General features: G+C 35.8%; 1 protein-coding gene across 1 annotated transcript in view; it reads right to left on the minus strand.

The window, feature by feature from the left end:
* Window positions 1-244: 244 nt before the first annotated feature.
* CYP7B1 (cytochrome P450 family 7 subfamily B member 1) overlaps window positions 245-12833 on the minus strand; it is a 168550-nt gene continuing 155961 nt past the window's right edge. The window contains exon 6 of the mRNA XM_081069920.1: window positions 245-5515. Coding sequence (XP_080926046.1) covers window positions 5228-5515 — 288 coding nt within the window. The 3' untranslated portion in view covers window positions 245-5227. The remainder of the gene's footprint in view (window positions 5516-12833) is intronic.

Below are 12833 nucleotides of genomic sequence, written 5' to 3' on the forward strand. Positions count from 1 at the left end.
GGATCTGTATTTACTTCACACATAAATAAGCAAAAATATATTGAAAAATACTCTAAATGTAATAATTAATGTACTTTTAGGGAGGGTATCAGAAAATAAGAATATATGTATATGTGTGTGTGGCGGGGAAATGAGAATGGAAGATACTACAGTAAGACAGTACAATTTTTTCCCCCAAATAATTTGCTACTTGTAGTCAAATCTAACATGTTCCTCAGAGGGAAAAAAGACATGATCGTTCACCTGTGCTTTAAAAGTTGATTTATTGAGTTCTTGTTGTAAATAAAATAAAATAAAATAGATTTACACATCATTTTTCTCACCTAAAATCTTTTAAAGACAATTTGCTTCTTCATAAATCCACATATATAACATTTTAAAATCAAAAGATCATATTAAACAAATGATTCAGGACAACAGTTTTTATAATATACAGCATTCCTCTGTCTAAAAAATATTTTTAAATGTAAGTTTTGCCAAATTATTTCCTATTTAAAATTATGCAGTAGAGTTTTTTTTATGAGTTAAATTTACTCAAGAAGGTATTATAAACAGAATAAACATTTAAGTTAAAAAGTTCAAACATCAGTGATCACTGATTTAGACTAATGCTATAAAGTAATAACTGCTTTAGAGAAATACCAGCGTTTTATTTGATCGCTCATTATAATTTAAAATAATGCTACAGGGAATGTAATCTTGGCTTGCTAACTTTTTCTTAATTGAGTATGTGAATATGAATACCTAATAATGCAGTTCAAGTAAATAATAGTTTGCAACATTGGATAATTTAATAGGTTAAAACAGTGCATATTCTACGGGCATATAATTCTAGTTTCATAATTATTGACATTATTTTATACTAAGATCAAACCCTAGATAATATTTAGCTTTGATCTTTGAAATTGGTTTTAAGATTTCACTGTTGTATTAGAAGATGCTTATAGGAACAGGTACCCAAATTATTTTTTATGAGAAAATAAACAGAAGTAATGACGCAAATTTTGAGTAGGGAAGCTCTTTTGCCTTAGACTTTTGACCCAAAACTTAATGATGAAATTGAGAAATACATTCAAGTGTGCCAGGAAAGCCAAAGGAGGAAGATAAAAGTTCCCATGTGGGTTGTTTATCAGCATGCCTTATTGAGTGATACATACCTTTTATCTTAACACCTTCAGGGTGTTTGGTTTTTGCTACTTGAATGGTTCTTTACTATTGGTCATCGATATGAAACAGCATTATTAGTTATTCATTTCCTTTAATTTGAAACTTAGGGGAGACTGTACAAACGAAAAGTTTTTTTTTATGATACATAAAATACAGTTTTAAAAAAATTCTGGAGCCTCTATAACTGTATTTGGTTTTGGTTATTTTTCCCATATAATCATGTAAATCATATAAACATACAAACATATACCTGATGTATATGTTTTATTGTAAGTATGCACATCATAATTTTTCATTACAGAACATTACTTTGGAATGAATGATGGAAGTTAATTAGAACTAGAGATGAGTCAGAATTTTAGAATAGTTTTAAAGAAATGAATTTATTACTTGTAACTACATTTATAATAAATTAGCTGTGTATGTGTGTTCTTGAGGAAGGGTAATCCAGTGCATAATAGAAGAGAGGAAATACTCAATAAATGTTTAGTTGAAAAAATGAATTAACTAATGACAAAAATTATTCCCTTTTACAAATACACAAGAACAGTTTTTAAAAGGCACAACATAGTGTAAGTATCTCCTTTACAATTTTATGTTTACATATTGCATTATACTTTAAAAATAAGTTCACTCATCTTACTATGTTTAATCCTCATAATGAAACTTGGTGTTGAATAGGCCTTATTATTTTTATTTTGCACATAAGGAAATGGACGCACTGAGAAGCAAAGTGACTTGCTGATGAGAAACCAGTTATGTCACAGTTAGAATCCATGTCTTTTAACTTATTTCACCATGACATGTTCTATTCATAAACACACTTTAATTACTAGATTTCAGTCTGTCATAAGATTCTCTAGCATTGATTCTACTGTCCACTGCTTTTGTATAATATTTTCTCAACCATTTTATTACTTTCTATTCTAAATTCCTACCTCCTTCTAATTATAAATTAAGCAGGAAGTACAATGGAATAATTTCCTGTGTTCTCTCTGCTGTAACATCACAAAAGTGTATTACTAAGATGAATTTAAGAATCTGGAGGTTTCCACTTCAGGCAGTATGACAAACTAGATGTCCTGGTACAAAGTGAATGGACTATGCTTTGTGGAAGGCAGGAGATAAAGCACAGGGCCCTACATGGGCGCGCGTGCGTGTGTGTGCCCAGTACTGGGGTTGAGGATGGGGTTTGAAGCAGCCAGGGTGCAGGATGGGTGGGCACAGTAGTGGGAGAATAAGCGGGGGTAGTTTTACGTTCTCCTTTGGCCTCTCCCTCAAATTAACTGTTGCATTAACAGTTTCCTGGATAAATCATTAGAACACAGTGGGTACACATTATGGTATACTGTGCTATAATGAGTAATAAATATACGAGGTCTGACAATTAAGTTCGAGCACTTATTGCAACGATGTTGCTAACCTCTTTTTGATATCAGAGGGATTATTCATTATAAATTTGTACCAACTGGACACACGGTTAAACAAGTTTACTATTTGGAAGTGCTGAAAAGGCTGCATGAAAAACTTAGACGAAAATGACCTGAATTTTTTGCCAACAATCTATGGCACTTGCATCACGACAATGCACCAGTTCCACGGCACTGTCTGTGGGAGCGGTTTTAGCCATTGGAACACCCTCCCTGCTCACCTGATCTGGTCCCCAATGACTTCTTTCTTTACCCAAAGATAAAGGAAATATTGAAAGGAAGACATTTTGATGACATTCAGCACATCAAGGGTAATAAGACAACAGCTCTGATGACCATTCCAGAAAGAGTTCCAAAATTGCTTTGAAGGGTTGACTACATGCTGATATTGGTGCATAACTTCCCAAGGGGAGTACTTGGAAGGTGACCATAATGATATTCAGCAATGAAGTATGTACCACTTTTTCTAGGATGAGTTCACAAACGTAATTGTTTGACCTCGTATATAAAGCAATATGGATATATCTGTAAAAACGTAGAGCTTTGTAAGAAAATTAAGAAGGATCAGATTTATAGAAAATACATTTATGTAAATTTAAAAAATGCGCCCACGATGATAATATATATTTTATAAAAAGATAAACATCAAACACTTTAGAATGTTTGCCTACGATGGGGAGAAGTATGATAGTGCGGGTTAGGAATAAAATAGAATAAGTAAATAAAGCCAGAGGAGCCTTGTTTGGACCAATTATAATTATGTACTATGAACTAAAAGGTAGAAGGAGTATGATTACTCAGCCTCTGAACCAGAGATTAAAATTAAAGGAAGGAAGAAACAAACCTAGTGGATGAGTTAAAGAGCCAATTACTTGTAGATACAGAGAAGAAACTAGAAGAGAGAGAGAGCTAAAGAATTTACTTAGAATATAAATTAAAAATACAAAATATGGGGAGTAAAGATCAAACAACATGGAGTATAGAGTGAAAGGATCTAATACAGAACCTGAGAGAGGTAATATTCAAAGAGATAACAGCTGAAAATATTCCATACTTGATGAAAAACACACATTCTGACTCAAGTATCAAAGCGTGAAAAATAGAAAGAAACTTAGAACATCAAAGCAAAGACAACAGGTTAAAGCTGTCAGAAAGAAGACGCAGGTCACCTACTGAGTAATTAAACTGACTGATAATAACAATGGCAGCCTTAGGAACATGAAATATCTTCAAAGTCCTGTGAAGAAATAACTCTCAACTTATACGTGTGCACCTAGTAAGATCATGATTTCAGACCAAGAGCAAAAATGAAAACATCTTCAACTAAGCAAAAATAGAGGTTAGACCAGCAGACCTTTTCTAAGGAATATTTAGAGCATGTACTTCAGGAAGGAGAAAATAAACGCTAGCAAATCTATGTACTTAGTAAGGTAAGTATTTTATAATGTTATTTTTAAAATTAATTTCCTTTTTAAAACAATAGCACATTTCTGAAGCGTGAGAGTTCTAATTAGTGCAGCATGAATTACCTGGGTTTCACCACCTGCTTTGCCTGTTTATATAGAAACATTATCAGTTATGTCAGATGCCAATCACTTGGAATCTGATGTTAGAAATCTTTCAATCATGGACACAATGCTGCATTGTGGTGTATGAAATTAAGCTTAGCAATTAGGTATAATTATTAAGTATAATAATTATATAACGTTGTAATTCAGGACAATACAAATAAACTCCAAGTCTAAAAGGTCAGGTGTTAAAAACAAATATTGGTATTTAGTTTCTCAGTTTATATAAAGAAAAGCATTTAGGAAAGACTTAATTGCAATACTGGCAGAACCCTTAAAGTTTACACTAAAGCCAAATGCTGCAATCAATCCTGGAATGATTTCAACATTTGCTTCTACAATAAACCTAATACTAACGTTTAGGGCAACTGCTGAATATATAATAGGTTTTGTGTGTTCTTATGCGTTAAACCTTATCAGTATCTAACTTGAATCTGAGTGGTCTTATAGAACAAGAAATTGTGTTCTATTGAGTCATAGTATACAAAGTAATAAAGAGCATTTATGGATGATTAAATATTGAAGTGAAGTTGAAGTATTTAATCTACTGCAAAACTCATTTAAGGCAAACACACCCTAGCAATACAGATATTATTAATATTATATGCGAAGGGAACATTTTCACCCCGTCTATCTCACGGAAATTTAATTTCCCTCTTCTCTGAGAATTTGGAAGTTGTTAGAATGCGTCCATTTCCAGTAGTGCATAAAGTGTGTATTTATATATGAGAGAAGAATTTGAGTGACTTGAAAAAAAAAATCCCACAGTGTTAAGTCTATTACTGTCTATTTACTATGACAGGTGAAGATAGGTAGAAACTTAAAAAAGCTATTTTAAGTTTATTATTGTGTTGATTTTGATGTCCATTTTCATGCCCCCATTCTGTTTTATTTTCTACTGGGTTTTGTGATCAAGTACAAACTGGATCGATCTCAGATCAAATAAAAAATTGGCACTTTTTAAATAACAGAGCAAAGCAATTACATTTGCAGAAGTCAAAATCAAAACTGAGCTGAGGACATTTAGGTTGGTTTTGATAGATTTCTTTCTTTTTAGCTTCTTTAAGATTTGACTTTGTATCTAAATAAAACATCAGAATCTGGGTACTGAGTACCAAATAAGAAGCGGCCCTTGTCTAGTTGTATAGGTTTGTCGTCCACTATCTCTAAATCAAAATAAGTTAAAAGTATAATGAGCAATTGCTTTATTTCAATAACTGCCAAAAACCGGCCTGGGCATTTGCTGGCTCCCAATCCAAAGGGCAGTAGGTAAAACTTCAGCTTTTTCCCTCTTTTGAAAAAGGTGGTTTTCTTCTTACCATTTTCTACAAAACGGTCAAATCTAAACTCCTGTGAAGAAGAAATAGAGAGTGTTAAAATGAAAAATTTGCATGAAATAGTTTGAGTTTAGATCCACAGAGTTGTCAGCTCCCCCTGCCTGTCTTAAAAAGCCCCTTTAGGCCAGCCAACACCAGAAAGTAAAACGAGTAAAATGTGACTAAGTGCAGATCACGTATGAACTATCAAAAAACTCAAATAGCACATTTCTATACGAAATGACTCCTCCCATATCAAAGTGAAATCCAAACACCGCTATGATTTTTCTTTCCAATTCACATTTCTCTCCTGTGCTGAGTTCTCTAAGTACAGAGGCAGTATATCTATTTTTGTTCTCTAAGATGGGTCCTCACTTACCGGCACTTGATAGACCAATGTTGGGGGAGAGGTAAGGGCTTCCACCATTGTGACTATGGAATATTGAGTAGGAGCTGCCTAACTGAGAATCTCCAGTAGGCTTTTTTCTATTCCTTCCCAGTCAGTTACTGATGGATGAGAACTATGAGCTTAGGATTCAATGCTTATATTTGGATTACATCAACATAAAATAACAAAATTCACATAAAGCCCTAGAGAGGCACTAAGCCACAAAATTGGTCTTGTTTTTGATGTTGTACTGAATTTCTTCTATGGCAGTTCTATTACAATGAACTCTCTTTGGGTTAACTCCAGAGCAGCAGTAGTTTTTGACATGTTTTCATAAATAAGTTATATTACTTGCTACAGAAAATGATGGGACTGATTCATCTAGGTTGTTTGGCCCACCATGTTAATTTACTGTCACTTGAGTTTCCGAGAGGAGACTGAGTGACCTTATTTCGGCCCATGGTGAATTAAACCATTGATTAAATTAATACACATGGCACACATGAAAACGACCAAGTATTTCCTGTATTCGATGCTTATTAGCATTTGACCTGCTCAGCACGCAACTTTGATATAGACTACATGAAGTCAAAGGCAAAGAAGCAGGTCAGACTGAAAGCATTTCAGGTTACAGAGAAAACCCTACAATACGTGGCTAGATTCTGAATCCTTCACAGATAATCTAATTTTCTCACTCAACCCCAGTATTAATGTCAGCAAAATCATTTCTTTTAAAAGTGCTGGATTTATCGTCTTTTACCTGGGATACTTATTTTGATAAATACTCAAACTTAGAAAACACACTTTGGGTAGTTTCTAGTCCCTTCCAACTTGCAACGTTGCTGCAATCATGATGGCAAAATTAGTCTGCATTAGAACACAAGTGTATTTTTCCACAGACAGTTCTGGGATATATCTGAATAGGTCCTAACCAGTGTGAAACTAAAATCACCTGTTCATCCCTGTAGTAATGAATACAGGCACTCTGTTGACATGCGCTTTGTTCCTGGAGATTGAGTTACTATATGGCACTCTTTTCTGGTGACTTTTGTCTGTTAACGTGGCCCTGGACTGTTTCCCTGAGTCAATACTACTACTCCCTCCGGCTCACTGACTAATCTGAGGAGAAGAGCGCTCTCCCTAAGAGCTCCTGGTCTAGGCCCAATCATTTTAAGTCAATTTTGCCATGAAATGATTTGTTAGATGTGGTCTCGCTGCAGCTCTATGGTTTAAGCCAGAAAATACAAAAGGAAAACTTAGCCTGGATTATGACTGCATAACGTCCTGATTTCATAAGTTAAGCCAGAAATGGTCATGGCTTTCGTGTTCTTCTTTGTGAAAGAAAAGGTGCTGCCCTCTGAGAGGCCATAGTGATAATACCCATAATACTCTCCTACTTCCATGACCTTCGGTTAGTGGTTACTTTCAGTTCCCTCAAATTTCTGGTCAATCAGCCATGTCACACTTTTAGTTTTCTGTCACATTCTATTCAATTTCCTTAAATAAACATCTTAGAAATTCCTATTTAGTTGGTTATATTATGAAACAAGAAGAGACCAACTTCTTTGTCTCTGTGACTCTCATCCAAGTCCAAGGGCACATAGGCATGGGAATATTTTTGAGTGGAAATGTATTTCCAGCTTGTTTTCCATTGCCAGGGTATGGAGAACCAGAGCAGAAACCAATATTAGGAAGGGCATATGGCAGCTGCTAGGGATATAGTCTGGTTTTAGACAAAAAGAGAAGGGAGTATAATAGTCTTACCCCTGAGATTCTGGGGTCACAGTGTCATAGAACAAAGAGTTGGGAAACTCACGATAAACACAATCCTTTGGAACAAGTTAAACATGAGAGTCATCAGGTCGACTTAAATGCTTTGTAGTAACCATAATAGCTTGGTACTTCTTTATTGAAGACGATCGAGTAAATGTACTATTATTAAGTGGATGAGAATAGCGGAATCATAGGAGAAAGGGTAAGACACTGAAATTTCCCACTCCTCCTCTAATGATGGTTTGTGGTTGACTCCTCCTCATCTTTCTTCTGTACGAGGTTTGTCTAGGCTCCAATCGTGGTTATCACACTGCTCTGGCTTCTCACTGATGTAGGACAGGGTGTATGAGTCACGCTCGTCAGTGCTACGGGGGAGAAGTCTGGGGGCATATCTGGGAGAAGTTATCTGCTTGTGAAGGAAGAAAAAGAAACAGCGATAAAGGTTCATCTCCCCTTTTCCTCCAGACCTCGTTCTTTGTGAATATGATGCCTCCAACTGTCGCAGCTTTCTTGCCACCAGGCTGAAGACAGAGCTAACCCACAGGAGATGGCAGAGCCAGGAAATCCCTGGAGATTGGAGTTGTCACACTGTCTTATTTACCTCTGTGTTTTTAAAGCATCCACCAGACTGCTATGCACATAGTAGAGGGTCCATGTATGTTTGTCGAATTAATGAAGAAATACATGACAATAAAGTATATTTTAAAAACAATCTTCAAGTTTTTGAAAAAAAGCTGATATTGAATGAGTAAATAAACATGGAGAGAATGAAGAGTAGATGAATATTCAGTGTTTACAACAGGAAAATGGTATAATATTTAGCACTAGAAATCAAGACTGGATAGATGATTCAATTTTCTGGATAGAGAATTTTTGGTATAAGTAACTGAGGAACATCATATAACAACCTAACTTGTGTTCTCCAAATATTATGTTTAGTTCAGTTCAACAGATTTTTTAAAAAAAAGTATGCGAAGCATTGAAGTTAGAAAAGCATAAAACATGGTCTTGCTGAGGTAGGTGACATATAGTATGACCAGGTGTTGTATTCACTCAATTCGTCATTTGGGTGTAGGAATCTAGATTAGACAAAAGGTGTGACTTCCTAGGAATAAACACTCTCAATGTTTTGAATGGATGACTGAGGGGCTGCACTATTTTCTCTGGTTTACAGTCAGTCCTCCTGGGAGCAAGATGACAAATGACAGAAGTTTCTTTGTATCTCCATGACTTGGGTTCCAAGGAGTGGAGGGCTGTAGTCAGCTCGTACTAACTAGCTCACGAGAGAGTGCACATCTCTTCTCAACTGTGTTCGGGGTCTTCGTGGTGGTAACATGAAATCAGCCAGGGTGAAAATATTTATACCATGAAAACTGATAAAATCAGGGCTTTTCAGAGTGCTGGTTTACCAGCTGGTTCCACCATAGCTGGTATGAAGTGCCGGTTTACTGGTATGGCAGAAATCCTCCCATGATGAAACACCTGGATATGAGAACATAGCCAGGCGATAAGGCTTGGCTATATGCTCTTAAGGAAGAGGCCTTTTTTTTTCATTTCTGTGTTACCCATTTTGCCCATCAGAATGCTTTTGGGATAGTTAGATGCTCACTATACATTTGTTGCTTTGAAATATACTGGGGGCACAATCTTTATTCCAGGTTGAGATACAGACAAAAATTTATTTAGAGTATTCTTCATTTGTCATGACGAGTATATTCTAAGAACAGTGATAATAATAAAAATAATATTGATATAACAATTTTTGTAGTGATTTAGAATTTTTTTCCAAGGGCTTTCAAATTCATTTATCACTTTACAATCCCTATTCCTCTGAGAAGTAGAGAGGGAAGACTTGCGTGAAGTAAAGTAAGGCCTGTCAAGTTCAGAGCTTTAGGGAGTGCTCTGATGGCTTTGTAATAACTTTGTTGTTTCCCTACTTTTGGAGGCTACATGGTTATGATAATGTGTTACCATCTTAAATGATTGCCTTTTTTTTTTCCATGGGGACCTCCCCAGGCCTCCCTTTATACTTCAGCCACTCTAGCCATAGAAAAAACACCCAATAGATTTGGTCTTTTCCATAGCTCCAGTTTTGTATTTTGGCAAAAAAGAAATCATCACCATTTACTGATTCTTTGAGAGTCAGTGCTTGAATTCTGGATGGTAATAGACATAAATTTGACGAAGCCGTCAGAAAACTCTAAAAAGCTTTCCATTCTTAGTTAATTTATCTAGACTTTCCCTGGGACAGCATTTAGGCTGATACAGATAGAGGAGGAAAGTATTGGGAAGGGGTGTTTCCTTTGCTCTCTCATTGTTATAAATTTTACTTGCCAATTCCCCCCCCCCACCACCCCCCACAGGCAGAAGCTACCTGGCCAACTACATTACAATAAACTAAGCAACCAATACTCAGGAAAATAATTCCTAACATGGAGGTCACATGTTGGTGGTAGCTTAGAGACCCAGTTAGGTCCCCAAACACTTTTTGTTTAGCCCACATTGTGTTTTAAGCTTTATTTTTCCAAACATTAAAAAATTCTAAGCATCACCCTGAAATCTGTTTTATGAGTTAAAAACAAAACAAAACAAAACATAACTTGGCCATACCAGGTCTACATGCTTGTAAGAGCTGAGGATTAGTTCAGAAATAGCCAAAGTTTTGCCATAGTTCTCACCACTCCTGCTAGTATTGCTATATTTATACACAAGCCACTTCATCTATTTGATGCAGTTAAGCCCAGTACATATTTGAATGTGCAGTATCTGTGGTGATTTAAAATTTTACCTGGAGTGTATTTTCACTTTCAGTACAATCATCTATCCCAGCACCTCCGTATTTATTCACCTTCTGTGGACACCCTCCTGTGTGTTAGGCACTGAGGAGGCAGAAGAAGCAGTGGTAGGGCATTTCCCCTTCTGAGCTTACAGCAATGGGGGCACAGACAAGTAAATAAGTAATTGCAAAATACCATGTGGTATGCATCATAATAAATAAATAGAAGGTACACACAGGCCATAGAGGGGACAGTGGTACATTGAGGAATAAGGTGAGAATCAGGGGCACTGTCAAAGCAGAGGTGATTGAGGGTGATTCTTGGGGGTAATCTGGAGCCACCTGAGTGCACAAGGAGGGACGTTCAGGAATGGATAGATGAGTGAAGGAACTGTGTCCTTTTTGGAAATGGAGTATTTGAGAGTCTCTGAGTTCTGAATATCCTGAAACCATGCCTTGTTGGGTTGAGAGAAGCTATGCTCTGTTAAGGCTCTGTAGTCTCTAGGGGCCCAAGAATAACTCTACTTACATCTGGAGTTAGTTTTCCTCATGTTTTTGATCCAACAACTATTGCCTATTTTTTTTTCTCTAAGGCTTGGTGTCCCCATTCAAGATCTGTAGTATACAAAAGACGGGAAGTGGGGACTATGTACCTCTGATGAGCTCCTGGGCCAGGGATCTACTAATAAATGGCCAAGGACAGAATTCCCTTTTTTACTGCCAGTGCATGGTTGCATTTGGATGGGCATCTGTTATATGAGAATCTACAGTATCTTACTGCTACCCTAAGTTTATAGAATGTTTATAGAATGAATGGTTACATAAGACCTTGCCAAATCATGTAAAAATGGTACTGAACTATAATTAGCATTCCACAAGTAATTTCAAGGAAATGTTTATAGAATAAATGGTTACATAGGACCTTGCCAAATCATGTAAAAATGGTTCTGAACTATAATTAGCATCTGAAATATAATTAGCAACTAATTTCAAGGAAACAATACTGTGGTAAAAAATTAGCTAGCTCATTTTAACATTAGTTGGGTGTAACTGGCTAATGTTAAGTCTAGGAAATAATACAGAGTGCTCATCAACTTAAGTTAGAGCTGAAGTTAGACTCGTTACTCACAATATTGTGATTTTTTTTGGCTTCCCAGATTTGGTATGAGGCAAATCTTTCTGATTCCTCTTAAGATTGGTCAATTTATTATGTAACATTTGGGTACCGCTATTTAGTATTCCACAGAAATATTAGAATATAAATATAAATCAGCACACGTTCAACATTTAACTTTGATTTTTAAATTTCTAAAAGTCTAATTCATGGTCTTTTCCATCACGGGGGCAGGGTCAAGGGTGGACAATAGGAAGAGCCCAAAGAAGAGTACCATAAAAACAACAGTGATTTGGCAAACTGTATTGAGTATTTGTTGATAACTTTAATATTTATTTTACTATTGTGACATGAATAGTAAACTTAATGACTAGTGGAATAATCATGCAATAATGTTAAATTAAAAATTGTAATTAGAAATAAAACTGAAAATTAAAAAATAGTTTTCAAATATTAGTTATTTTGCCCTCCTTATTGACGACCTACTATGTGTGAAAATTTTGATATTTACAAATGTGGAAATAAATCTTGTTGTCTGCAAAATGTTCATTTACTCACTAAGACCCTACTTCTGACTTACTATCATCATTCATTTAATGCCTGTTTTGAAATACACAGAAACCATTAGTACATTCTCCCCTCACCTAAAACATTTTGCGCCTTGCTGATGAAATCAATACAAATTAACTCATTGGATTTGAAGTCTGTCCTCTTCTTATTAGTTTCCAAAATTCAACAATTTTTTAATCTAGCCTGGCTACAAGACATCTCACTGAGAAACTGGGTTTGAAAGTGGTTCAGCTTTTGAACTGCTCAAAAAGAGCACAGAAGTTTCTCTTTGAAAAATGGCATTTTATATACAAAACCCACTGCAGCAACAGCGTTACTTCATGAGAAGCACAGGCAGAATATGACTGCATTCAATTTGCATGCAGGTGGTGAACCTCTGAAATGGTATTAAGAGATGAGCCAGGGTAGATTAATTTCCAGTCTTTGATATTCATTAACTCCAGCGTTGGAAAAAAAATACAAGGAGATGACACAATTACCCTCAGAGCGTCACTTGTGAGCAGCAGCTTTACAATCTCAAGTTCATAATGCCATCCTAATTGATCAAGAAGGGCACATATCTTTAGTAAGAGGTGAAAAAGTATATGGACTTAACTATGGCCATGATGGTATTTGACTTTGGGATTTCAACCCCGTTCTGGAAACACTTAGCAAAATATTCATCCTTATTTATTCTCTAAGCTGTCTGTCAATAGTTTGGCCTCTATGGTTTTCAATAATTCTCTGCCAAG

Source organism: Rhinolophus hipposideros, assembly GCF_964194185.1.
Source record: "Rhinolophus hipposideros genome assembly, chromosome: 13".
Classification (NCBI taxonomy): Eukaryota; Metazoa; Chordata; class Mammalia; order Chiroptera; family Rhinolophidae; genus Rhinolophus; species Rhinolophus hipposideros.